Source organism: Mugil cephalus, chromosome 1, assembly GCF_022458985.1.
Source record: "Mugil cephalus isolate CIBA_MC_2020 chromosome 1, CIBA_Mcephalus_1.1, whole genome shotgun sequence".
NCBI lineage: Eukaryota > Metazoa > Chordata > Actinopteri > Mugiliformes > Mugilidae > Mugil > Mugil cephalus.
Window position 1 is genome coordinate 12966269 of NC_061770.1, and position 27979 is coordinate 12994247.

The 27979-nt window shown below is 41.7% G+C and overlaps 2 protein-coding genes across 4 annotated transcripts; both read right to left on the reverse strand.

Annotated features, from left to right (window-relative positions):
• Positions 1-96: 96 nt before the first annotated feature.
• Positions 97-3515, reverse strand: asb14b (ankyrin repeat and SOCS box containing 14b). 3 transcript variants are annotated; one of them, XM_047571101.1, is made up of 10 exons: positions 3418-3515; positions 2837-2991; positions 2688-2740; positions 2471-2602; positions 2224-2382; positions 1894-2139; positions 1513-1681; positions 886-1420; positions 621-774; positions 97-519 (listed from the first exon to the last, which is right to left on the reverse strand). In XM_047571101.1, the coding sequence occupies exons 2-10, from the start codon at positions 2959-2961 to the stop codon at positions 344-346; spliced, it is 1749 nt and encodes a 582-aa protein (XP_047427057.1). In that variant the 5' UTR covers positions 2962-2991; positions 3418-3515; the 3' UTR covers positions 97-343. The 3 variants fall into 3 exon arrangements, with proteins under 3 accessions (XP_047427057.1, XP_047427067.1, XP_047427075.1); XM_047571111.1 differs by having other exon boundaries at positions 2837-2988; positions 3418-3496; XM_047571119.1 differs by having other exon boundaries at positions 2837-2961; positions 3418-3478.
• A 770-nt stretch (positions 3516-4285) lies between these two features.
• dnah12 (dynein, axonemal, heavy chain 12) lies at positions 4286-26897 on the reverse strand. Its single transcript, XM_047571091.1, is given in 72 exon segments — positions 4286-4611; positions 4744-4811; positions 5127-5218; positions 6313-6450; positions 6585-6789; positions 6878-6981; positions 7459-7647; positions 7731-7964; positions 8045-8182; positions 8277-8417; positions 8516-8769; positions 8846-9141; positions 9262-9420; positions 9547-9687; positions 9844-10016; positions 10095-10287; positions 10367-10559; positions 10648-10862; positions 10947-11092; positions 11192-11339; positions 11429-11670; positions 11779-11919; positions 12000-12089; positions 12166-12297; positions 12401-12577; positions 12671-12751; positions 12848-13010; positions 13096-13229; positions 13461-13655; positions 13743-13904; positions 14045-14237; positions 14337-14515; positions 14716-15012; positions 15132-15387; positions 15503-15669; positions 15822-15960; positions 16138-16289; positions 16366-16554; positions 16715-16834; positions 16949-17137; positions 17349-17432; positions 17512-17652; positions 17781-17964; positions 18088-18197; positions 18310-18429; positions 18525-18770; positions 18914-19153; positions 19262-19414; positions 19524-19696; positions 19799-19955; positions 20219-20338; positions 20545-20905; positions 21000-21121; positions 21207-21401; positions 21511-21711; positions 21802-21987; positions 22087-22330; positions 22409-22602; positions 23022-23282; positions 23366-23501; positions 23603-23781; positions 23883-23974; positions 24066-24219; positions 24308-24496; positions 24790-24985; positions 25085-25243; positions 25326-25389; positions 25684-25873; positions 25983-26009; positions 26086-26173; positions 26319-26555; positions 26722-26897. Coding segments are annotated over 71 exon segments (12006 nt in total). The 5' UTR covers positions 26540-26555; positions 26722-26897; the 3' UTR covers positions 4286-4417.
• Positions 26898-27979: the final 1082 nt, after the last annotated feature.

The following is a 27979-nucleotide window of genomic DNA, read 5'->3' on the forward strand; positions in this document are numbered from 1 at the left end:
GAATATGGGTTTATCTTGCAGGTGAAACCTACATGACAACCCCACACTTGTAATACCCCCTTCTACCACAGGGCGATGACAACGAGGCACTCGTTCTTCTATGTATAGTAACACTGTCACAATATTTAATTTTCTTTTAATGTCCCCTCTATAATGGTGCATGGAACCAGAAGACCAAGCGTAACAAAGAATACAATGTTTCATTTTAATATCCTACTGTAGCCGATAACAGAAAGCAAGCCATGAAGTTCATAAGACATGTCGTTTTCAGAGCACATAATAACAAGGCAGTATTTTACACAATATAACAGTGATATCTGTGACGTTCGTACATGTGTGTTCGCTAGGGGTGAACCATGCTGCCCCTGCTGTAAACATCAAACTCCTTGTAGCGAAGGTAATCTTTCAGCCTGGGAGGAAGAGGAAGGAAGTTTATAAAAACTGGGGCTCTCAAGCGCAGGCGACTGAGATGCTCCCTTATCCGCAACCGACACAGGTGCTTCAGGCTCCGTGCGTTTCCTGCCAGCCAAGATTCAGCCGTTAGTACAATCAGTAGAACGAATGAAAAATGTGCCTCTGCTGCTTCGTAACAAATGATGGATCGCAGCGCGTTTTCTTACTCTGAACGTGACAGATTTCCTGCCACTGTTTCTGCTCCTGCAAGGTCTCCTTGAGTTTTGTGCAGAAGGAGACGTGGTCGGTGTAGTCGAGCATGATGTGCACCACCTGGGCAGATAGGTGCTTCAGCCAGGACACTGTTATCACCTCACAGAACTAGACAAAGAAAGACAAAGAGAAGCTTTGAGAGAGACAAAAATGATTCCCCCATTGCTGCCTATATTCCACTCTTCAAGCTATTTTTCTCACAGACAAATTAGGCCTCACCACCATATCTTTGATGACCGAGGTTGTCCAAGGAGGATAGTCATGGGAACTGTCTCCGTATGGACATTCAAAGCACCGCTTGACATCATAACCATGGTTCAGAATCATTCTCAGCATCACTTCGTCTTTCAAGGCGTACTGCAGTGCTGAGGGGAAGTGAGTGGTGTTCACGCGCGAGTAGTAGTTGACGTTTGCCCCAAACTTCAGCAAGGTGTTGATCATTTCATAGTTGCCTTGTCTGAGAGCCACCTGCAGACAGTTGATGGGATCCTGGTTCACCATTGCCCCGGCCTCTAGCAGCAGACGGGCGCACTGGAGGTCGTTGTTGGACACGGCGAAAAAGAGGGAGGACCTGCGCTCGTCGTCGTAGTTGCGGCGCACCCTCGGGTGCAGCATGAAGTTTGGATCGTAGCCAGCTTTGAGCAGTATCTCCACGCACTGGGCATGTCCGCCGGCGGCGGCAGAGTGGAGGGGACTCATCCCGCTTTCCTTCACAGCGGACTGCTTGGTGACCGGGATGAGGTGCTCCAGCGCCCTGTCGACGAGGAGGAGGACATTAATGTCAGAACATGGCGTTAGTTAATATTCTGTGTGAACAGTGGGGGAGCTGACATAGATTCTCCTCACAGTCGGTGTCCGTGGTAAGCCACGCGGTGAATTGGCAGGTGGCCACTGTAAAGGGGCAGGTTGGGATCTGCTCCATGTTCCAGCAGCAGGGAGATTATATCAGGGTTTCCTGATGCTGCTGCATCAAACAAAATAGTCCCTGACTCTGATTCACACCACACATGGGCCCCTTCAAAATAAACAGAAAGAACATTTAACCTGTGTAGGATATAGGGGAAGCGTGTGCGATGGTTTTGTCTCCTGGATATCAATAATAACACATTATGTCTGTGCGAATGATGTGTATAAGGTCTGTGTTGTGTGTCAACTTCCTCTTATATCATTAATGTTCTGTTGCCTTATAAAACAACACGCAAGAGGAAGTTAAATCACCTCATTTACCTTTTTGTAACAGAATCTCCACCACATTCAGATGTCCGTTCAGTGCTGCCAGAGCCAGAGGAGTTTTTTTCTTGATGTCACATGCATTCGGGTTAGCGCCGGACTCCAGGAGCAGATAGACAAAGTTTTCCAAACCTAAGAAGGCAGACTCGTGCAGAGCCGTCCTGTTTAGTGGCCCCGTTTGGTCCACGTTGGCGTTGTAACGAAGCAAGAGAGTGGCTAGGTCATACTGGTCATTCAGAATAGCTATGAGATGAGGAGCAGGAGGTGTAAAGAATCAGAAATGATCACATTTGTTCACGTGTAAAAAATTTTAGGGTGTTGAGATACCTGCCACTAATGGAGAATCCTGCTCATCGTTCTGGAGATCAGGGCTGCTACCATTCTGCAACAGGAATGTGGCGTTCTCTCTTAGTCCGTGGACCACGGCTAGAAACAGTGGCGTCTCACCCTTCAGAGTGCGACACTGGGCGGCACCGGGGGGTGACGCTAAAACCCAAACACCCGCAAACTAATCAGTGTGTGACAACTTGACAAAGAGACATCTTTTAAAGTGAAATGCTATGCTCATATCTACCCGAGAAGACGTTTTCTAATATCTTTTTGTTCTCCTGCACCGCAGCCTCGTGCAGTGGAATCCATCCACGCTCATCAACTCTGGACAGAGTCTCTGGTAGCGCGGCCAGTCTGTTCAGGGCACCCTCATCACCTTAGAGTTCGGGTGATGAGTACAGGGCATCACATCAGAACTTCTGACACAGTTCAGTTCGGCAGGTTAAAAAGCATCCACTCACCCTCCTTGATCGCTTTGAAAATCTCATCAGGGTCTTCACCGGGTTTCAGATCACTGATGAAAGAAATTGCACAGAATAAAAATCCACACATTAAAAAAAACAGAAAATGTATAGATTCTAGGAAAGATTGTAGGTTGACGGTGACTAACTTTGGATTTAGCCCTTTGAGTTTTCTATACTGAATGAGACTTTGTTCAATTATATATTGTGTAGCCTCATCTTCATCCAGGTCGTCCTCCGATTGATAAAAGTCATGTCCCGTTTCCGTGCTCATCTGTTAGAGTTGACACAGGGTAAGGTGCTGCTGTGAGGAGACACGGCCACACGGTAAACAACACCATTAAATCTAGTTCCTGACAACTAGCACACACAGCCCAGTGCAGCTAAGTAAAGAAAAAGCATCCGTCAGCCTTATTCCTGTTCCTGTTGCTGGTTTCGTGAACCAAAATACATTCAGGATATTGCATTTAATGATCCCATTAAGTCCTATTCGAAAAGTGACAGTATTTCTCTGTCACCAAAACAAAAGCATACAGATACGAGTTAATGTTTAAGCAGAAACATAAACAGATCCTAGGCTACAACAAGACATTTGAAGTTCAGCAATTCAAATGCCACAAATTATAAATCTCATCAGTGTTTAAACTTCGACCACAATGTCTCTCATATTCCACAATAATAAAATAAAAAGTTCTCAGCTAGATTAAATATTTCTCACTCCGGTGTTTACCTTAACTGAAATGGCTGTGCTCCCTGTGCAGTTGTTACACCGGCGTAGCCAGTGGGCTCCTCAGTGCCCACATATACTGCAGCTATTTATATTTCCCCGACTATAAATACCACGTCACGGGGTCTTCACAGCCAGCACCTAGCTCTGACCCACTGAGCACTGCAACAACTGTCACCAGTCAGCTCACTCACTCACACAAGATCCACTGTTTTTTAGCAACTGCACCAACCACAAACATGAGAATATGTTCTACAAATGACGTTATTACACTGTGGTTTAATTACTGCTGTTGGCATTGCATGTGTATGTGTGTTTACATGTGCATGATTTGTGCCCAGCTAGATATTTTTACACGATGTATGTCTCAAAGATTGTGTTTGAATTAATAACTTGTGAGGTGCAGTGACGGTGTCAGATCAGTGTACGAGGAGGAGGCCAGAAAACAGACCAACAGGTTTGGTCGAGCGTTTACTCTGAGATGTAGTAATCTACATAATTTAGCATAAAGAATTTGCTGCCACCGTTTTTCTCATAAATGTTTGTTATAATTAGCTATTTTAATTTTAAAATAGAAGAATGGTCATTTTCAGTTTCACTTTACATGCTACAGTACATGACTGTAAATGCATCACAGAATATAACATATATTGCCGTTCATTTTATTAAAGTAAATATTGTGCATTATTTATTTTTTTTACAGGCTTCTTCTTTCTGGAATGGTATACCTGCTGAGGACTGAGGTGAGCACATGTTATTACTTCTATGCATTTTTAAGAAGAGAAAACTATTTTGTAAAGGATTCTAGACAAAGAAAGAAATATCATGCTCATCTCCATGATTTATGCATAGTTTTGAAACACACACCACATTACTAGTCAAATACATTGTCAACATTTAATTTTGCATTTGATAAGGATAAAATCCACATAAAGGGCATCAAAGTCGTATCAAGAGGTGCCACAGTAAAGTGCTTCAGTCTTCAGGAGTGTGCTGTCCGATCTCAGTCATCAAGCTGACAGAGCATGGCCACACCGCGCTTGATCCAGTGCTGCGGGGGCTTACTGGTTGGCAATATCATGCTAATGACAAAGTTGGTGGAGTGGCCTGTAGTGGAAAGGGTGCCCTTCCTCTCACTGGTCTTGTAGAGAGGGCACACGTACAGTTTCTGAGGCTGGGCGCCGCTCTTCTTTTCAGCTGTGTGGGAGAGGAGGAGGCAGGACTTTGATAGCCATCAGAAATAATACAATAATGTAGTCAAAGAAAACATTTGAGAGCATGACACGCATTCATTTTACATAGCAGTACACAAAGTGGGACAATACTTACTGGGTTTTATCCAAATGATGGGCACCGTGTCAAATAGGACTTTGGGGTACTGTTCAGCTAGAACTCCACTGATAATGGAGAGACAAACAAAAGCTCATGTCAGTTCCCTGGTGGCGGAGGAAGTAAAAGTAACTAAACACTCTATAAATAACAAAGTCTCCAAAACATCATTACATAAATTTAAAAATGGCGTAGAGTATAGTCATTAATGCACAGTGCTGTAGAAGCAGTGTGCAATAAAAAGAGCATAAAGCATAAAATAAAAGCCACGTAAAGTATCTCAAAAGCGTACTTCTAAATTAGACACGCTGTAGTTATTTTCTGACACTGCCTCATGTAGCTATTACTCTAACAATGATCCTGCTATGAACTATGCTATCTACCTTCCTTTTTCCCAGCGAGCTCCATCCAGAAACAATCCAATAATGTAAACACCGTCCTCAGGCGCTGTGTCTGACTCATCAATAGGAAGGACCTGCATCGCCAAATCATGAAAACAAGGCACATGTTTAGGGCTATAAAAAGACATGGAGACAGAGGAGGAGGAATTTTAAACCATTAAGAGCTGTGTGAAAAACAGGAACCGCTACATGTGCTGCATTTGCTCACCGATCACTGAGCGTCTATAATATTATTTATTATTATCCACAGGGAATTCACATCTTCCATATTGATACAACAGTGTAACACACACCACTGTTGCTAAGTTACAGTCTCAGCGCTCGAAGCCCATACACACCAGGGGTGAGGAGGTTGAAATAATCAAGCACTACGTCTACTTGAGTTTCCACTTGAAACAACAGACTGAAGGACCAACATTGATACTGTGTCCAAAAAAGGGATGAGCAGACTAGTATGAGGAAGCTCAAAGCTTTCCCGCACCGAGAAGCTCCAGAGCTTCCATTCTGTAATAACAAGTGCTGCTGGACTGTGACGGGGATGCAGCATCAGGACCAGAGATGCCAGTAGAATCAATAAGGTAATTAGAAGGACCGGAACTATGCATGATCAAAACCTGAAAACCTTTGAGTCGGTGGGCGGCAGAAGGTCACTGAACAATAAATCTATCCCAGCCTCTGCCTGACTGTAATGATATGGATTTTTTAATATGGTCTGTCATGTGCTTGTGTTTCTGGTACCTCTAAAATAATCCTGTTTCATTTCTTTGTGTTTCCTGTTTTCCCATGTGCGCTAATATTGTCCTGCCTTTCCCTTCGTTTTTGTCAAGTTGTCTGTGGACTTTCCTCTGTGCTTTTCTGTGCTGTTACACCTATGAAGTCACTCCTTTGGGTTACCCTTGCAGAATTACCCCTGTTGGTGTTTCCTATTGTGTTGTGTTTTTGGATACCCTGTCTCTCAACTTAAGCACTTTTTGTTCCTTTATTAGTTTTCATTAAAGTTATTTTGCTCCTTGGCATACATCACCACCAAAACGTGACAGTGACAGGTTATAAAGAGAGCAGATCCCATTTTTCATTCTTCTTTTTCACAATAACATTGTAACTGAGAACAACTATATGTCCATCTGCAGTATCTATCAATGGTTGTAGGACGTGTGTGCCATCATACTTCAAAATCAAAGCCCAACAGGTCAATGGGGACATGGTATTTCCTGGCGTAGTTCTGCATAGCCCCGGTAAGGAAGGCTTGTGTGAAGAAGAATCCAGACAGCCAGAACACGTTGGGCTTGCTGGTTTCATACCAAACCTACAGGCATACGAAGTAAAAGAGAAACTATAAGTGAAGAAATCACCAAAGCTCTAAAACATGCACATTAAAAAAGAAAAACAAAAATAAAAGAGTGTCCCTCAAATCTAGATGACCTTAGTTAATAGTCTCACCTGCAGAAACCTCAGCCTTGAGAGAAAGTCGGTAACATAACTGCCCAGAGGTTTGAGGCTCGGATATGAGCGCTTGGCCCATTTCTCTGGGACCTTGCCAACTATCAAACTGCCTGCGACCGCCTCCAGTTCTGCATCCATCACCACCAAGCCCTTGATGGCCTTCAAGAGGTTTTGTAGACTTCCACGGATTGTACTACACAAACTAAGAAAACAAAAAAACAGCAGGTAAATGGTAGAAAATGTTTGATCAGCACGGCTTAAAGATCATCCCTGAGCTTTTTTGTTCATACGTGTTGTAGCGTTCCATCTCTTGGACAAGAACCGTGTTCATGCTTTCCTCGTACAATACTGGAAACTTCAAGAGAGCTGCTTCTGTATCAAAATTAGGTGGAATCTGGGGAATAAGCAAACATGACAGTTATAAATGTACAGTGCAGTATCTGCGAATTCAAATCAAGAAAAAAGAAATGCATAAAAGTTGATCTGATGTAAAAAACATAGCTGCATCTGCAGCAAGAGTCTACACCTACGCAGTAGAGGTCGTACCAAGGCACAGTGATGCTCTAACATTCAGGATTGTAGGCATTATCTGGGAACAGTGAGTTTCTATCAAATTCATTCCTTTTGTACGATGCATTATCGATGCTGAAATACTGTATTTCAAAGGAAGAGTGAAAAATGATGAGGCTAAAGGAAAATCAGGAGGTCGTTTAAATTAGAAGTCCTCCAGGAATCTTGAATGTACACAACGAGTGAAGCCATTCCAGATGTTTCATTCTGGGCTAACACCAGCATTGCCTTTCTTGAAACCACTAGTCACATGGCTAAAATCTACTAAATGAAATGAAGGGGGGGTTTAATTAGTGTCTACCTTTGTGAGGATGTCATTCACTATGTCGTACAGAGTGTTGTCACTCCCAGAGCTAGGACCTCCCTTAGCTGCTCCACCTTGAGTGAGCAGCAACGAATCAAACAGCAGTTTCGTCTGCTGCAAATCCTTCGAAATGTCAACATTTTCATGCATCCCAAATACTTCTGGATGCTGGCTGACTGGAAGTTTCTATAACACAGCAAACACATTCCTACTGACATGGAATTCATTGCAAAAATAGATGTGCATTCACCGTCCTTAATTGTTTGTACCTTGATAAACAGAATGTAGTCATCGTAGTCAGATTTAGGTGGGGCACAGTATTCGCCACTAGGTGAAAAAGGGTACCGAAATGTCTCAATGATTTCCTTGTTGTAGAAGTCGGCCAAGATCGTCATTAGGAGACGTCTATCCCAGTCATCTGTCACACGGCCGCCATAATTACACTCCCCAGTCAGATACGTTATGGCCTCCAAGGGCACCTCCTCATATTCATTAACAAATAGCTAAAAGGGAACGAGAATTAAATGCATTTTAGATCATTTTTGATAACAGAAACTCCACCACTGAGACTGTGAATAGATACCTGCAGCTGTCTGATGCTTATACGGAGGTCAGACTCATTGAAGCCATAGGGAATATTCCAGCCCAGTGGACCAAACTTTTTCCTTTCCTGAACGAGAGCATGGAAGAAGCACAGTCCATACAGGAGCTTCTCCCAAATCTGGTGAAGATATCAAAGAGTCAGAAAATTTGTGCAACAGACCTATTATAATAATAAATGTGATTTCATGTGTCGTGCAAAATATAGATCTCACCAGCTCTTTATTGAGACAGCTATTGAAGAAGTTTGGGTCAGACACGGGGTCTGACAAGTAAGACTGCAGCAGGTTGAGTCGGAGTCCGGTAGGAGGCTCATTTGTCATTTTCACCCCGTTTTGTAGGATTGTCACTGGAAACTGATTTTGAACAAGTGTTTTGTTTAATTCATATGGAATACAATAAGATAAAAGTCCTATATCACTATGCACTTGTGCTGAATGATTTTTTTTTATACCTTAGCTGAAGGGTAGCTGGTGAGCCACAGTCGGAAATCTTGGTGGCATGTTGCAGGACTGAAGTCCTCGCAGATTTTCTCTAGGGTGGACATCCAAGAAACTGCTAGGTGGCAGTTCTGCAGACACACCCACGTCCCATCCTGCATGGCTGTGGATATCATTTTAGCAGCAATAGGCCCTTGGCCCTGACCCAGAGAGATAGACTGGAACTTGGAGCTGCCCATGTTCTTGTCACTGGCAAACTTCAGTAGGCCTGTGGAGGGGATATTGTTATTTTTAAGGATTTACAAGTGTAGCAATATATCAGTGGTTGATTGTATAGGACTTACTAGCCATAGGATCAGCTCCTGGAGACAGCACAAACACAAGTGGGATGGTCGAGTTAGAGTCTAGGTAGCTCTTACTCAGGTCAAACGGAGGAGGCTGGACAAATTTCTTTCCCAGATTGCCAGTGACATATTTAGTCACAGCAGGTACTATCTTATCTGGCCTCAGACAGCGAACAATGATCATCTTATGCAAGTCACTGAGTTGTTCACACCATGGTGCAGGCAGAGCAACGTTGCACGGCTCTTTGCTGTCATAAATAGGTTTGAAGTCTCCTGGACTCTTAATGAAAGCCTCTCTGTGGAATAAATTACAATTCAATCCATTAGTCAAAAGTAAATTATAATGGCAGGAGGAAACGCATAATAGACACAAGTAATGAAAAGTAGTGTTTGTTGATTGATTAATGTTTTTTTACTTTATTCCCTGTAAGCCAGGCATCTCACTGGCTCTGCAGATTTCATCCCAGCTCTTGTCCTGTAGCCAGCTGGGATCAGGGTTAGCAAGTGTGTTCTGCAGGCCCACTCCTCCAGTCAGCAAGAACATTAATTCAGAGTAGTCAATCTCTTTTTTTGCTCTGGGAAGACAAGAAGACAATTGTCTTAAACCATTTTTTGAGTTACTGGTACAATAAAAATGCAAATGCGCTTCCTGAGATTTATGTTTGCTCTTATTTTCTGAAAATGTTATGTTTTGAACTTACAGGAGTAAATTGCAGCAGAGAAGGAAGGAGAAGAGCAGTTTGTCTTTCTCAAACAGAGAGCGACAGACGTTGCAGTACAGGTTATAGGTGAAGTGATCAATTAGGAACTGAAGCCTTCTCTCCAGAATCTTGGACTTGTTGCTGATAAATAAAAGTCAAGAAGCTTCAGATTAACACGGACAAACTGAAAGTTACATAATCCACTGCTAAAAGTTCGTGACAGACACCAGAGTATGGGGGGTTTCTGCTGGTCAACCCCTTTGTTGAGCAGAATACACTACAAAATGTATCACTCACCTGTCTTGTATGGAGTTAATGTAGAGGTTGACAAACCAGCTGAGAGAGTACTGGTACATCGGGTCAATGTTGGTCAGATCAGCAATACTGAAGAACAGGATGGACGAGTGTTTGGCAATTGCTCTGTAACCCTCTCTAGACTCGGCTATCTTGATCTCCGTCTTCTCTGCAATCTATCAAATACACAGAGGGAAGTTAGGCCAAGATTCGTGAAATGTACAATCCCCGTCTCATTTGCATGGACTACCCACCTGCTGTTTTTTGGTAATCTCATTGGACATGATCTTTGCTGAGTCTAGAATTTGAATAGCACTCTCATCCTCCAGGATATTTCCCTCAGAGGACTGAAGCGTCTCCAGAATTTTGTCCTCAATTTCCTTCAGCTGCCTCTTATTGTCAGCTGACTGAAGGATAAGTGCATTTCTCTCCTCTTCCAGCTCTGGCCTGAAAATATGAAGCAGAAACAAAGTGTGAGCTAGAAGACCTGTATGTTAACTGCAGTATTCCAGTGGCAGACATCTACCTCTCTTTGGCAACCACTATGCCCAGCAGCTGGTCCTCCAAACCCTCCGGAGTGATCATGAAATTGAGAAGAGACACTTTGGTGGCTAGTTCTGGTAGGTAGTGGGGGTTCCTGAGCTTTGTGGTGATGTAGAAACGGAAGTCAGCAGAGTACTCAATCACACTCTCACCGAGCCTGATGCAATCAACACCACCTAGGTAAAACAAAAGTGTGTGAACTGGCAATATTTGCAATTTTTAAATTAAGATCTTAAACGGGCAGACATATCATTTCCCCTGCACCTTGTTTGAATGTTTGCTTGAGCAGCAGTGGTTCCAGAGAAGGGTCCAGCTCTTCTCCTACATTTTCCAGTAGCAGGGGCGTTCCAAATTGAATACAGTTTTCCAAAGTTCTCATGTAGTCTGCGTCTGTTAACTTGATTATGCTGAGGTTGTTGTTTTTCTCTGAATTCTTTACCCACTTGTTAGCTTGACCCTGAGGGTCAATCATCAAGGGCCTACGAGAACAAAAATACTCTTGTTATTGGAATAATAAACCATTAAATTAAGTTAAGTGAAAGATTTTATAAATACAGACTCACCATCTACGCGAATTACTGACAATGACACCATTGTCAATAGAGAAAGAGTCGCTGGGAAGGCCTGCAATGGTCCAAGCCCTGATCTTGATGGGATCTCCCAGGGTTTTACTGAGAGAGAAGTCATCTGAGGATGGAATATTCTTAGACTGGAAATATATAGATTGGTGAAAAAGACATGATAAGTAATTACTTAAGGACAAATACAAACTAAAACAGATTAAAATGGAGGAGAGAAAGACTGTTACTTGACAGAATTTGGTCCATAACTTGGTGCAGTCCTGTCTGAAGCCAGCGGTGAAAGCGCCCAAGTAAGCAATGACACCAGCAGAGATGAGAACATCTCCTGTCAAGTTGTCATATGTACTCTGCAGGTCATCTGCTGCCTTGGACCATCTATGGACACATTTGGATTCAGCAAGTGATATGTTTGTTACATTTCAGAAAATAATAAACAAAATAATACTTATAAGCATCATCGTGACCTGGTCTTCTCTCCACCTAGACCACCAATGAGCTTTTCAGCGCGGTCCAGCTTCCTGGCGCACAAATCCACCTGGAACTCAAGCTGGGCCTTCTCCTCTGTCTTTTCCTCAAAAGTTTTCTGAAGGGCAGCCAAGCGATCCTCAACCTCTTTTAACTCAGCTCTCTTTTGGTCCAGGAGGGCCATGGTAGCAGCCAGGGACTCCTGTGCCTCTGCAAGATTGGCCTTCTTAGGAGCCACAACCTAATACCAAGAAGAGAGTTTGAGGTCAAAGAATAAATGGAGGGATGCATGCACTATAATTAGGGCGAGTGAGAAGAGAAGGTGTGTAAAAATCCAGAAACACTGCACCTTTGCTACTCTGTCATACACCTCCATGGCTTTGATCCATTTGCACAGGCCCTCTGCTGCAGAGGAGGCCTTTGCCACTATAGTTGGATCAAAGTCAGGATTAGTCATGTACTCACTGCGGATTTTTTGCATCACAGGGACCTGTAATATAGAAACAGATGCATTAGGTAAAAATACAAAAGATTTTTAAAAATAATAATAACAACAGTAGTTTTCCTCACTGGAATGTTGTCCTTGTCATATTCTTTAAGATCTCGTAAAAAGTTCATATCACCCAATAACTTCTTGCTTGGACCCCAATAGTCAAAAACCTAGACATAAAAAACATGTTACTCATATGTACCAGCCAATTATAATTTCTCTGTAAGTTTTCTTTCGTCATGTAACCTTTTTTCCGGTCCCAGCTGGGTCAGCTATCTTATCTGGCTTTATGTCCTTCATCACACACACTGCTGACATCACCAGCTTCACCCCTGAAGGTGGGTTTTTCATCGACTTGACAATTGTGACATCAGAGGGCTGAAATGAAACAGACAGCTCTACTTACTCAACTGTCTCAACTTCAATGATCTGAATAGTCAAATCCTTTAGAGAAAAGGCTGTGTAGATCAAGGGTGCTCACCTTCAATGTGTCCAAGGCAGAGAGTGCAGCCTCCAGGGCAGGGATGGCTTCAGCCAAGTCGCTCTCACACTCATTCTTCAGAGCCTGAGCCTCATTTGCTTTTATAGTTGCTGCCTCCTCATCAACACGCACGACTTTACTTTTGGCTTCCACCTCCACCGACTCCACTTCAATGACCTGTTAATTTGAAGGAAAAAAAACATATTCAAATGCACAAATCCATATTTGTTTCCAATTGGGAAGAAATTACTTGAAATAAAAAGTATTAACCTTCATCATTTCGGTGTTATCTATCTTTGCCTGTTCCAGTTTGGGCTGCAGGTCGACCAGTTCCTTCTTCATCTCCCCCACCTACAGAAAAAACATTGTGTCAGCAAAGGTATGCATTTTAAACCAAGAAATAACACAAGCATAATTATTAAGGTATAAATTGTATGGTGCATATACCTGAGATTCAGCGAAGGCTAGTTTATCCAGACCATTGGTGTACCTCTGCTTTGCCTTCATGACAGTGTCTCTTTTCTGAGTGAGTAGTAGCCGAAAAGCTGCAATCAGCTCGAGGTAGGATGTTGGTGTCACATAATTATGGCGACCCAGCTCAGAGAGAAATCTGCAATGAAAGCATGGAGCGCAATTGAAGCTTTTTACGTGTACCTCGCCTTTTGATGTACACGTCATGCACTACCGTGTCTTACTGCTGTGAAAGCTGTTTGGCAGAGGTATGGAAGGTTTTGCAGATGGGTATGACCTCCTGCCTCTCATTTTCACTCATGTCCAGGGACTCAAGGAAAGAGTTGGCTACTCGCTCAAGAGCTTCCTCTGGCCATGGCTGTCAGGGCACAGAGATGAAAAGGATACTGAAGATCAAAGATGAACATGCAAAGACAGACTGCTGACACTATCAAGACCTGTGCCTGTTAGTTAACCTATGTTCCTGTTCCCCTCCCCTTTCTTTCTTTTATGTTACCTCTGTCTTTCATAGTTATTAGTGCTTAAGTGCCTGGCATGTGGAGTATTTTATTGCAGATGTAATGAGTGCCTCCTAATGCCAGTATAGTACCTGGAACCAGTCAATGGTGCAGCAGTTAATAAGAGAAGGGAACTGGCGCAGGCGATTTCGAAAGGCGTCTCCAATAGGACTGAAGGCTACAACAATATGCAGGTTCTCTCTACAGCGTGCCACAAAGAAGGCGAACAGAGTCAAAGGACTCAGCTCCAGAGTCTTATTCCCCGCCTGGGCAACAGGACGTACTGCCTAGAGAAAGATGAGATGAAATTATTATATTAAATGGGGCTTCTGGATATTATATAATTTCCTCTGTAAAGGCTGATACTAGCTTACCTCCATGATTTCTTGTTTCTCGTCTACGGCAAACAGATTGGGCACCTCTCCGGTGTTCAAGACACTGTCCACATCTTCTAGAAAAGCCTCATCTTTGATCTGAGCATCAGTTATCAAGAACACCGTTTTCTGTCCTTTCACCCCAGCATTTTTCAGCAGCATCTGCAATTCAAGGAAACTCATTAAGACAGAGTATAGTGACTGAATATGCTAAAAACTTTTAAAAAATACCAGTGAAATAAGGCACCATTAAACACTAAGAACAAACATATGTAACGTATCAGAATAACTTAAAAGCAGACCTTGAGGTCATCTCTCCACTCAGTCATGCCATAGCTCTTAGAAATCTCAGGCTGGAACATGGTCATGTGAGCCATAGAAGTGGCCAGGCGAGTGATCGATTGTCGTCCACTGCCTCCCACTCCCACTAGCAGGGCATTGCCTCCCGACTGTTTTAACACACGGCTGATGCGGGACAAGTGTTCTAGGACATACCTATGTAAAGCAGGATATTCTCAGTCAAGTTTACATGCAAAGATGGAATTATAAAAACAGAGTTTCATCATCGCCAAGTCAGCTCTGAGGATGGTTTACCGGAAAATGACGAGGTTCATCCGATTCTTGTGCATCTGATTGTATTCGTCAAGACATGATTCAACCACCTGGGAAAAGCTTTCCATTGAAGGCACTTCAGCGTATAAGCGGTCATCACCCTCCAGGTCAGGGTTCATGTAATCACCAAACAGAAGATTTCGCATGTCTTCCTCAACCAGCTGAAAGTGAAAGCATATTGATTGCAGAAATTCATAGATTTTCCTAATCATGTTCAAAGGATGTTAAATACGGTGACAGAAAACAAAAACATATTATTCAAAATGGAATCAAGTAGCTCCTCCTTGCTACATCATAAAAATATGTATAGCAATAATTAAGCTCAAGACATTACAGGACGGGTAACTGAATATCCACTTACTTTACTGCCTTGTTTCAGGTGATCAAAGACTTGGTCAAACGACTCTTTGAAGTGATCTTTGAGGATGCTGTTCATCAGCGTGTAGAGCCACTCTTGATCTTTGTCATCTACCAGACGGTCATAATAGACACGGAAAACCTCATGGACAAAGAGCCGTATCATAGTGCGTTTGCTCTCCAGAGACGCCTTCTTCAGCAACAGGCAACCTTGGATAACACGTGAGAAGTCCCGCAGGTTGAAGGTATAGTGGGATTTTGCTGGAGTTGGAAGCAGGTTCTCCATGGCTTTCTTGTACACCTTTGAAAAAAGGCAAAGAATTAGTCCAGTAGAGAATTTGGAATTCCAATATAGTATATTACAAGTACCAAACATATTTATCCACCTAATTTGGGTTTTGCATCATTTAGTGAATTTACCTCCATTGTAGCTGTGACTATTTGGTTACCCACGGTGAAATATTCAGGTGGGAATTCATTGTTTTTGAGGTAGAAGGCCACAATACTGGAAAAAATGCGAACCATGGTGTCATCACTGAAGGCATTAATACTAAAAATATTGAAATGCCGAAGGAAGCGAGACGTCACAGCATTTCGTCCCCCACCGGGAGGCCCCATGGCTGAGATGAGCTGGAGGTCAACAAGCGTGACCTTGGAGGTGTCTTTCAAGTCGTACCTGCGAGAGCATAACAAGTCTGCCTCTTTAATGAACAGCGCCTTAATGCAGTAAACCTGTGATATCTCTATCTCTATCTATAATTTGTTAGCATGAAATAGTGTGTGGCTCATACCAGTTTCCATGGTCTATGTACTGTCGAAGAAGCTCCACAGGAGGCTGTGCTCCAAACTGCTCCAGAGCAGGCATGTTCATGTCATCTACAAAGATGACACACTTTTTTCCCATGGGGGGTCCATACACCCCCTTTCTTCTCTTATCTAATCTGGACATGAGGATATTCTGGAAGACATAACAAATAAACATTAAACAATAGAAATATTTAAAACTACAGTCTTTCTTGTATGTTGAGATAATAATATGGCATTTGCAATTATTAAAACAGTCTATGTATCTGTGTATCTTCTTAATAATCCAAAATCCTAATGACTGACCTGGGTTTGGTTTGCACTAGTGCGGGCTGAAAAGTTGATGAAGAAGGGAAGGTAGTGGTCTTTGTCCAGATTGTTCATCAGTTTTTCCTTCACATACACTGACTTCCCAGTTCCAGTAGGACCAACAAACAGGGCAGGACTGAGCAGGGAAACACAACATGCAAAAGAAATCTATTTAGAAACATTAAACATTAATGACTTCAGGTTAAATACAATAAACATAAAAATATACAGTGTATATGGCACATGAAGAAATCTAATTTATGGCAAAAATGTACATTTGTGTGGCTCAATCCACAGTTCTGAAAATACTAACACTCCATAGTGGATGCAGAGGTCCATCAAGTAGGTGTAGCGAACCGTGTCTATAGTGGGAACAATGATCTCTTGTACTTTGGTATTTTTGTCCCCAAGGCTGACATTCTTAATGGAATCATTCCAGTGAACCCATCTGCCTTTTCCTTGAAACTGTAGAAAAGATTACAATATTATTAACTGATTAAGCGCTGGTGAAATTCTCCTGAGTGATGTAATCTCATAATACCTCATAAAAATAGTCATACACCAGGCCTTTCTCATCCATTGGACACTCCCATTTTCCTACAGTTTCCGGGATCAGATGTTCTTGTGTTCCTCCCGAAACCATCATCCTGACAAACTCACTGAACTTCTCTCTGCTGTCTGTGTCACAGCTGCCACCCACAGACCATACCAAAGAGAATGCAAAAGCTGCCTGCAGGTGAAAGAGAACGAACCCCAGCAGACATATCAAATGTACATACAAAAACCTCTGTATGGCAGTGCAATGTTTGTAAAGTGTGCATCTGTACCAGTACTTTGAAGAAATAAGATTAAGATATTACTTAATCAGATATAATAATTAGTGCCTTTACCATGATCCAGGTACGAATATTTTTCTCCACAGGTCCTGACTTCACAGGTTCATTGAGAAGCATCTCAAACAGTCGACACAAGGACATCACAATGTTGCTGTTGTTAGTGGGAACAACTTCCTGCACGCACACACCAAAAAACATAATCTAGCATGGCAAAGTTACTGTATTTCACACATAAAAAATGTTAACTTGTGTCTGAATCTGGCTTATCATGGGCCCTGGGGTCCTTACTCTGCAGTGTTTACGTAGCATCTTGATAGCGGGAGGCAGGAACCAGTGGAAGAGCTCGAGCAGCAGGGAGCGGCTGTCCTGGCTCTGCAGAGTGTCAGGAAGAGTGTTCATCCAAGAGATCACCAATGGCTCCCAGCCCAGCTGAGAGGGTTCCATGTAGATCATACCGCATCGACTGACTGTGGCAGGCTGCAGTGGGAGAGGAGAACCAGGAACACCCAGATAACCTTACCAGGGTAATTCTATAATATCCAGTACACTGGCAAAACAAATGATGCTCAGATTCTTGTCAAGCACCTTGGTGAATTATTAAATTTAACTGTTGCAAACAGTGAGAATACAGCAAATCAACTGGCAGTTGTTATAATCAGAAAAATAACTGTGGTAACATCTAACTCACAGAGGCCTGTGATAGATCCATTGCTTCAAAAATCAGACTCATCTGACTGGACATTTGAATGATCTCACCGCTCATTAGGCACAACTGTAGAAGAAGAGTAAAGCAAAATCAATGGCTTAGTCAGGAATGTACTCTTTTTTTACTTTGGCTTTTTATTTTTTACCTTTTTGTTGTCATCCAGCACAGTATTCATACTCTCAATCCAAAGTGTATCGATTGGACCGTCAAAAACCACCCATTTGCGGTCTGGTGTGTCAGCTGATGCAAACTCGCGAAATGTGTTGGCCACAATCCCATCTGTCCACTAAAACAAGAGAAAAACAAAAAGGGAACAAAAAGAGACGGATTTCTTGTTGTCTGAGGTCCAAGTTAACATTCTAAATACACGTATGTATTTAACTGTAGTAAAAAAGATTCAGGGCACAAATCTACCTCATGAGAAACTAGGTCAAACTGTCCGAAGAGCTGACCCATGGTGATGGACTTTGGATTCACTGTTCTGAAAATGACCTTCTCCTCAAGGCCAAGTCCTCTCTCATTCATTAGAGTCAGAGTGTCAGCTAGAACATGTAGCACCTTGGTCTTTCCAGCAAAGGGCTCTCCCACCAGCATAAAACTGAAAGAGAGCATAATGATGAAATAATGTGTACTCCCTTCAGGTCATGTCCTAATTGTATAAAAACATTTTACAGCTGGAAATATGTCAAACATGATATCAAAATATAGAAATATGACATACCCGTGTCTAACTATCATCATCTCATATGTCTGGATAATTTTTTGTAAAAAGACCTGTGTTGGCTGTACGTTGTGATTTTTACAGCACTCGCCAGTAGCCTGTAGAAACAGCTAAAAGGGATCACAAAAAGACACTGATTACAAAAGACATGACGACTGGAAAGAATGCAAGGGTATATCTATTTAGGGCAAAATAATAAACAGTGGCTTAAACATATCTGACCTGATAGTCAGCCTCAGGAAGTGAAATGCCTGGGAACAAATCGCTGGTGATTCCATTGAACAGTGGAATATCATGGGAGAGAAACTTGGGCTCATTAACATCCTTTATGGACCTCAGCAGCTGAATGTCACAACATGAGAGGGAAAGGGTCAACTGAGTGTTGCGCTACACATGCAAGACATAAAGCACAGACTAATACATTTGAGAACAAATACCAAAATGTCCTCATTATCATCAGGATACTTGAGCTTGAGGTTTCCTGCAGCCACAAGCACTGCTTTGACGGCCCTCATGCCGTAATCATAATGGAACTGAGAGGAGAGCTGTTCTGAACAAAGCCTGTAGGTCATCACAATCTTCACTGACAGCGGTTTGGCATTGAGGAAGCCGTATGAATACAGGGAGATCTCTGCTATCAGTGCATAGTTGGGGACCATCATGGCCACTGTTCGGAACAACACCTGCACAAAGAAAAATGAAAAAAAAAAATATGTAGAATCGCCAGGTTTGAACAGTGGAACAATTTTTCTTTGTTACGTTGGTGAAATGGTTTCTTGACTGACAATGGCTATGTCAGACAAAACATTCTACTGTTAAAAAAAACCTTGAGGTTGTCTGGGAGTTCTGAGCGTCCTGCATAGCCTGGGTTCATTGTGATGGACACAAAACAGTTGGGATTGAGTTTGAGCATGGTCCCCTCGAAGTCAAAGTACTCCAAGTTCAGCTCGATGGCTCTCTGGATGCAGAGGACCTGCTGGGCCACTACAGACAGCACCTCCAGCTCAATGCGGTTGAATTCGTCAAAGCAAGCCCATGCACCAGATGAAGCTAGACCTTTGAAAAACTGTGAGAAATTGTACAAACATATGTGTTTACATATAATATTTTACATGTGTAAATATAGAATAACAATAAAATATACGTTTTAATTGTCTAGTCTAGTGGACACTACCTTGCCCATAGCGAGATAATCCAGTCCATCAGAACAGTTAAAAACCACACATTGTACAGCAAGTGCTTTGGCAAGATCTTTGGTGGTTTCAGTCTTTCCTGTTCCAGCTGGACCCTCAGGTGCACCACCCAAATTCAGGTAGAAAGCTCCAATCTAAAACAGAAGGAGGGCTTAGGAATTTAATGCTAAATGAAAATAACAAGTATTAATATTAAATTAGGATTAAATATGTTTAAGAAGACTATGTGCGAGATTTCTTCACCAAAGTTCGGTAGCATCTGTCGGTCAGAGGAGTGATGACCAGACGTGGCGAGTTCCCCAGATACTCATAGGCGTACTTAACATCACAGTTGATTATGCGAACACGAACATTGTCATTGCTCCAGTAGTAGCGAAGCTGGGCTAGCCATGGGAAGTCAGTTTCATGTGACACGCCTAGTAAAAATGGACACCAGTGTAAAAACGTTATCTGGGTGTTGTTACTGGATGATGTGCAACACTATGCTGCTGTAATGGAAATAATTAAGTTCTTTGTACCTTTGTCAATAAGCTCCATGACTACATCCCTGGCATGGACATCGATTGTGACGAGCGCTCCCAAAGTAATCCGGGTTTGCTTGGGCAGTTTTCCTCTCACCAGCTCCACAATGTCATTGAGCTGCGTCTGAAGATTCTGATAGTAGTTTTTTAAACCCTACAGAGAGCAAAAGCCTTTTTATTTTTTTCCCCAAGGTGATACAATATAGTATTATGTTGGTTAAAACAAATAATTAGGTCAGTTTGTTAGGAGGGCGAAACATAATAGATTAACAAATTAAACAAATTAAACTTTTAACTAACAATCTTGAAAACCTCATCATTTTTGGGGAACAACTAAACACCACTTCCATGAATGATGCTGCAAGTATCTGAAAAGCAAAAAAGTTGAATGTCTGCGTGAATTGTACAAAGACCTACACCAGCCCCTGCTCTGATGGCCTCATGAACCTCCAAAGTCCAGAAAATCTGTGAGGTGCAGAGCACCACCTGTCCAGGCCACTCCTTCACCCACTGGTTCCGTGCAGTCTCAGCGTAGGCCTGTCAATACAACCACACACAGGCTGTCACTGACTCGGTGACTCATTGTATACATGCATAATATGATACATACACAACGTGACCGGAGTTAGAAAACACATTTGTATGCATTATTTAAGAAAACATAAAATAAGATAATCCTTTACAACAATTCATCCCACAGTGGGGACATGTGCTTTGCAGATATGGAGGAATAGCAATCTCACCACTCTGGACCGGGCTACGACATCTCTGACACTGCGAAGCATGACGTCCTCCACCTGAACCAGCCACTTCTCCACAGCTCCTTTAGCTTCAGACGTGGAGATGAGCTGGATTAGCTCAACGCGCTCCCCTTCGCTGCTATACATGGCCTGGGTAACAACATTGTTTACTCAGTGTTAATCAGCCACCGTGTCATGTAACAATAACAATATGTGTGACTGTCTTGCCTGAATATCCAGATTGGGTAGGAAGTCCAGTTTGGAAATACCCTCGAAGCACTTTTTCAAATGTGGCTGGACTCGTAGTGGGTCCTTGGTCTCAGACAGAATCTCCAACATTTCATCATTAGACAAGAAGAAGAACCTAACAGCAGCATTCATGGCACATCTCAAAATTAGTGATATTAATTAAGAACCGGACAAAGAAATCAGCAAAATCGTTTTTTCTTTTTTTTTACCGGGGAAAGAAGAGGCGTTTCTTCTCCAGATAGGCATTCAAACCTTTCATAATGGTATCAAGGAGGGTGTTGGAAATCTGCAGTTTCTCAAGCAAACCAGGTAGGGCGGTTGCAGGCAGGATCTGTGATTACAAATCATCAGGTAACTCAAACACTACATGTATTAGATTTTATTTTAATTTTTCAATCACATATATTTTTTTTTACCTTAGGATCCTTGACACAGTGCTTCATGACTTCTTTCCAGTTTTTATCGACAGTCTGGAAAAGTCGCCCTTCTTCTGGAATCTGCTGCATGATGTCTTGGGATGAAAAGATGGGCTCCAGGTAAAGCCACTGAGCCTGCACCTTCAGCCACTCATCTATGGTTTCCTGGATGCGAAGCAGCCGCTCCTCCCATTGCTAAGATCAGAGAAATGCTCGGTTAAAAGAAGGGCAGCCGGCAAAACTCTCATGGAGCTTGAAGCATTTATTCATTAAGCATAAGAACTCTCTAAAACATGACACCAACCTTGATTTCGTTTTCAAATGGTTTTATGAATGGCGAACCCCTCATAGTCTGAGTCTTAACGATCTGGTCATCTAACATGGTCTGAATCTCGTCCAGTGCAGTCAGGATAGACACACCAGTCTCCCTGTAAGGTTGATGGTGAAAAGAAATCCCATCCCAAAACTGCATCATGGTTTGCATAGCCTTCTCCAGGGAAAATTCCTGTGCAGAAAGATAGTGTGGATATATAGTATTCAACACAGACGTTGTTAAAATATGTAGAAGCAAACATAACATTTTATCAGTTCTTACTTTACTGGCACCAGCACTAATAGACTCAAACTCTTCCAGGTAAGGAGTCAGGTTCAGTTTGAGAACTTTCCGGAGAGTTGTACCAGAGTCAGGAGTAAGGTCATACCCGACTATCTTTGACATCTGGTCCCAGTGACGAGCTCTAATACCTGGGTTGCACAAGATGGACACTACAGGGATGTGCTCCTGTTAAATTAAGCACATAATAGTTCAGCATCAACAAACAACACTTCACTTAGCACCATTCATTTGTGTGCTTTTACAAAACACAGTTGGATAAACTACCTTGAAGTTTTTGATCTGTTCCATTACAGTGGAACACAAAACTATTGTGGGGTTCTCCTGCTTCCTTGGATCATCCTCACTACGTCGTCGCCTAGATTTTTCAGGAATCTTTTCCATCTCCTGCGAGGCTTTGTTCTGTTTCTGTTGGAAAAACTTCAGCATCTTGAAGATCTCCCTAAAGAACTCATCCACCTTTACCTCCATGCTTTCACCATCCAAATCCAGGAAGGAACCATCCATCCATCTACTCAAAAAGGGGATAAAAGGTCACCAGGGAGTTTTGCTTCATTAAAAGACATTGTGCTCAAAATTGAAATCAGACCTGTTCTCTGTGCGTTGCCACGTCAAGACCAATCCAAAAAGCTTCTGGTACGGTTCAATATTCTCTCTGATGACCTCCACTTCTGGGTAACAAGTTTTGTCTGATTTATAGAAATCCTCTTCTTTGTTAATGGAGACAATTGTGTCCTCAGCCTCTTGGAGAAGTTTCTGAACTGTTCTGACATCCGCCACATACTGACATTCCAAAAAGGGATAACATAATCATTATATATATATATATATGTGTATATTTATGATGATATCCAAAATTAAAGGGGCACTTAGGACAATTGTTCAAAAGCTAATAGTCAGTGGCTATTTGACCAAAACTTCTTTAATTATTTGCATTTCATGTTATAATATTACAAGAAAACCTACTACTTCAGACCATTTCAGTTTTCATATTTTAATATGAAGCCCTCCTAGTTTATAAATGATTTTAAGTCAGATCTCACTCCTGTAGCTGTCAAATATTAAGATGGAACCAGCCAGTTAGTTGAGCACTGCATTAAGTGTGGAAAGGGGCGCCGGTTTTCCTGGCTCTGTCCAGTAAACAAATCATCTCCAAAGCAGACTTATCAAATCATACATCTCATTATCTGTATCCACTGTACCTGCTGCATCATATCCAGCTCAGAGCATTGTGGGAACTCTTCTGTTCTGCGTCCCAACTTTTCCAGCTGTACCATTAATCTTTCTCTTTTAGTGATCAGCTCCTTCTCTCCTTTCTGCTTGGCCTCTAGCATTACCTCGTCACTTTTTTCAAATATATGACTCATCATTTTTGGCCAGGCAAAAATGGTGGAATTAAGCTCTACATCCTCTGGCTCAATGACGTGGACATCCAAGATGTAATTAAGTCTGCATGAGGCTTCCTGTCAGAACACAAGTTGAATGATGTTAAAATTGAACTTAATCCATAGTGTACATGGGTCAAACCAATCATGAGGGTAGTCACCTTTATTTGTTCATTAAGTTTTTCTAATCCCTTTGTCTTTGAGAAACTAATGTATTCAACCATCTGAGCCATGTCCTCTGTATTCTCTGGAACTTCCAGAGCTTTTGTTCTGATGGTTTCAAAGTCGGAGCAGATCCTTTGCACAAATACAAAGTAAGATTAAACAAACATCAAAGTGTGAACATTTTAGAAGGAAGAGAAAGACAAACTTTAAGGATAACACAGGATGTAACTTACTGTAGATTTTGCTCACGGTGCCTGCTGACCAGTTTCTTTAGAAGTACTTCAGCATATGTTTTGGCTTTGTTGGCCAGCCCTTGTTTGAGCTCCTCACAGTCCAGATGAACCATTGTGAAGTGGGCTTTCGATGGATGACTCATGATCTCCTTCGACACAGCACGAAACTCCTCCACTTGCTGGTGGGATTATGCATTGACAGTAACAAGGAAATGAAAAAACAAGGCAAGAAAATAAACTAAACACATGCAGAGTGAATTTGAACTGTATGACTTGTCACCTTAGTGTACTCATCAAAAGAGTGTTCCTCCTCTACAAACTTGTTCACTTGGGCCTGTGCAGTTCCATTGATTAGCCATTCATAGTTGTCCACTATAAAACAAACAGTCAGCAATTAACAGCAATGAACACAATTGATGCCCATAGAGTGATACTGAGAGATGTCTGGACAATGGAACATCACCATAGTTTTGGAAATGTTCGCCAGGTTCCTCTAAATTGTTGCGCAAAGCATTCTTCACAGTGGCCCGAGCCCAGTCATAGACATGAGCAGCCACCTTGGCATCCACAAATGAAGATGTGGTTTGCGTTAACCATGACTGGACAGTCTGTACTTTCTGTGGATGAATGCCATAAATATTAATACTATCTCAAAATACTTTGCAAATACATAAATAGTGTGGCATTTATGCTATTTCTCCTCACCTGCATTGTATTTGTTATGCTGTTAAGAATCTCAAGAACAGATGCTTCCAGATCTTGTAAGGTGGGGTAAATTTCCATATTTTCTTCATCAAATGTCAAAGCCATGCGAAAGATCGGCAAGCAGTGGCTATTGCTTGGATCAAACACACTGACAAACTTCTCCACACTGGAGTGAAGCAGGGATCTCAACTACAAATTTATAGAAGGACAAAAAAAAATATTGGCTGAACTGACATGCTGTACAAAGAATTCACTATAAAGAGTTTACCTTAGCCTTCTTCGGGCAATTATGTTTGCTGAGTAGGCAGTTATTACGACACAAATCTTAACAAGCTTCAAAAGACAAGTTGTGTCTCCAGCAACCTGCTTGCTAATTAACATGTTCTAGTACTATCTTGATTCCACCAGTGAGTAACATATGATTAATTTAGATAACTTTGTTGTTCATGATAAAGTCAAACATCAAGTGAGCATGTTCACACCTGGTTTGAAATGAGGGTAGATGCACAGTCATAGAAAGAATCCACCTTTTCCTCTTTAACTCCTTTCAGCGTATCTTTACTTGTCAGTAAGTGGATTATTTTAGGAAACCAGGTGTTCATGATATGATCTTCTGTCCTCTTACACTCCACGGCCATTTTGTTCTGTAGGCTCTTGCAGTCCACAGGTCCTGAAGCTCTATACAAACACGACAATATTAATAAAACAAAACAAGCAAATGTTTATATGAGACAACTCGTGCGCGTGTCTGTGAGCCTCCATGTCGTCTTTCCCTACCTGAATCCCGAGAGATCAACTAGGGTCAGTGGAGAAAACGTCACGTTGCCAATGTCCAACATAGCTTGCATTACAGGATGAAGAATGTGCAAATTTGCCTTTATCCTCCTGCGACTTTTGATAAAACTATTATGCCACGGTTGGGAGAAATCAAGAACTCTGCAGAGATTAAAAGTAAAAGTGGGGATTGAACACGTAGGTCAACAGCTTTTTGGCTACTGTGCATAAATGATTGACTCACTTTGGTTGGCCAGTCTCCTGTTTTAATGAGCTCACGTGGTCTGGATTCTTTATTACACTGTCCACTAGAGGGAGTGAATTTGGCACAATGAGACAGGGTGGTGTAAGCCTAGACATTTAATATTATGCAAAATTTTTAGCTCTGTCGCATGGCAATGACCCAAAACAGCGTCATAATGATCTAAATGCAGGAACAAGAAGAACAAAGAGTCCTGCAACAGATTATATTGTTATCACAGAGCCATGGTCTCAACATTATCAAAGTCAGTCTGTCTTATTCTTACTTACAACTACTTATTTTAGGGTTAAAACCATTGCACACAGCAGTAGATTCCTACAATAAAAATGATTTGCAATACCTGTGTGCTTGACAGTCACACTGCGGAAGTCGTCAGTGACTTCCAAGCAAAGCTCCTGTAGAAGTTTATTTGTCTCAAGGCTCCCTTTACGTTTAGGTTTGACTCGAGCTACAATCGAGTCCAGCCACTCTTGCTGAATTGGAGGTAAGGGGCAACTCTCTACACGCTCCTTCAGAAACCTGTAGTTGATCTGCAAATGGTGAAAAATAGTTCCAATACAAGGTGTAACATATCTCCATATGCAGGAATTTGACTCTTCGTGTAACTTTATCAAATTCAGTACTAAAATTGAGTCATACCCTTCTTTTCCGCTCCTCACTAAGCATCTGTAAAGTGAAAATAAACCTCATCAGCATCACTCTACGTATTTGAAATGTGTGAATAGTTTTAAAGATGTCTTACAGAGGGTGGTAAGTTTGGCTCTGCTGGCACACTGCAAGCGGCTTCCCTCTCAATGCTTTGTCTGTAATCCTCCATTGCTCTCGAAACCCTGTAATAATGTTAGTACAGACTGTCACTTTGTAGGAATGTAAACATACATAACTGATTACCTGCCCGTGTTAAATGTAGATGGGGTGTTCTGGCACAGCTGTAACTAATAATAGTACTGAAAACACTGCTGAGGGAAAACATACAATATCCTATGCAGTTGCTTTTGTTGCACTTTACTCCTTCTGTGCTTCAGCAGCTTCTTGTGCTTCATTATCTTCTCCACTATCTCCTCTTTCGCTGCCGTGGTCTGCTGGACGTCATCCCTCTGCCACCCGTGCTGCGTCTTTTCAATAGGAGGCAGCACGGTGAACTTCGGCATGTCCTTCGCCGGTGAGGCTTTGTAAACTCCCGGAGAGGTAGCCATCTGTCACAGCTGGCCACTGAAAGGAGTTGCGAGCAAAGTCAACAAGAAGGCGAAGTTACAGGTGCAGCGAGTTAGCGAGGAGTAGGCTAACATCAAGTTGATTCAGCTAATCCAAACGTTAGGTCGCAGTAGTAGTCACAACTTAACTGCAGTCAGTGACAGCAGATTCAGCGTTGGTTTACCTGGTTGTTCATCCAGTGTCTTCAGGCTTTGGTTTTCTGGTACACGGCTCTTTTAGCACAATTTAGCTTCTATGGTAACATCCGAAACTGAAGTTAACGGCGTTGTTGTCATAGAAACAGTAAACTGGGCAGCATCGGGAAGAGGCGGAGCGTGTTGTGTTTCACGTTGCTAGTCTGTGCCAATTATCTGAAATAAAAAAATAAAAAAATAAATCCCATGACTACCAAGTCATCACTTTCTTTGCTTTTTTATGTTTAGGAGACAATTTAAACCAAATTAATTTCTGTCAGTTGCACTATAGTCCAAATGTTTAAGTAGATATATTATTTTATCATTTTTCCTATTTTTTTCCCACATATATATATATATAGTTTTTTTTACATCTGTATTGTATTTGAGCAAGGTCTGATTTTTTTGTATCGGTTTGAAGCTTTCAAAGTTGGTGTTGTATAAATAAGGAAATTTCAAATAGATTTTTGTCTTTATATATAATCTGTGCTAATAAATACTATTAAAACTAAATAAATAAATAAATTAATAAATTCACCAGGGAATGAAATGACTATATTTAAAATATTTGGATGCAGGATGACTAAATTTATGTATAGAAAGATTGTGGAAATGCCGTAAAACACATTAATTTCTCAGATTACAGACAACAGATCCACCACAAGATTTTTACCCTGGTTGTTAGCCTGGTCAGGAGCAGGCTAGCAGAGGATAAATCACCATGGTTACTTGTCCAGGATAGAGTTAACCCGCTTTTGTGCAACCAACTTGAGGCTAAATTCATCCAGGATAACCACCATAACCCAGCTTAATCCCTTATCCTGGTTTTGTGCAATATTCCTAGGACTTGACTTGACTTGCCCCCAAATTACTTGGGTCTTATTTGAGACTTGAGGTTAAAACTTGGGACTGTCTTTAGACTTGTACATGGGTGACTTGATCCCATCTCTTTAAAATATTCATATAGATAAATATACTGGGTTTATGGTGGTAATCCCGACTGGCCCCGCCACGAAGTCTCACTCCAAGGTTTTCTCATAAATTGGCAGCCCTGAAATTGTCATAAAGTATAGGAAAAAAATACAGTTATAATACTAATTAAAATAGTTTATCTTTTTATAAAGAAGTCAATTAATAAAATAGTCTAAAAGGCTGAAAATCCAGGTTTCATCTTCATATCATTTTATTATAAAAAATAACTTTTATATATGTAAAACTTGATTTTTGTTCTGTGTTACTTAGTATTTT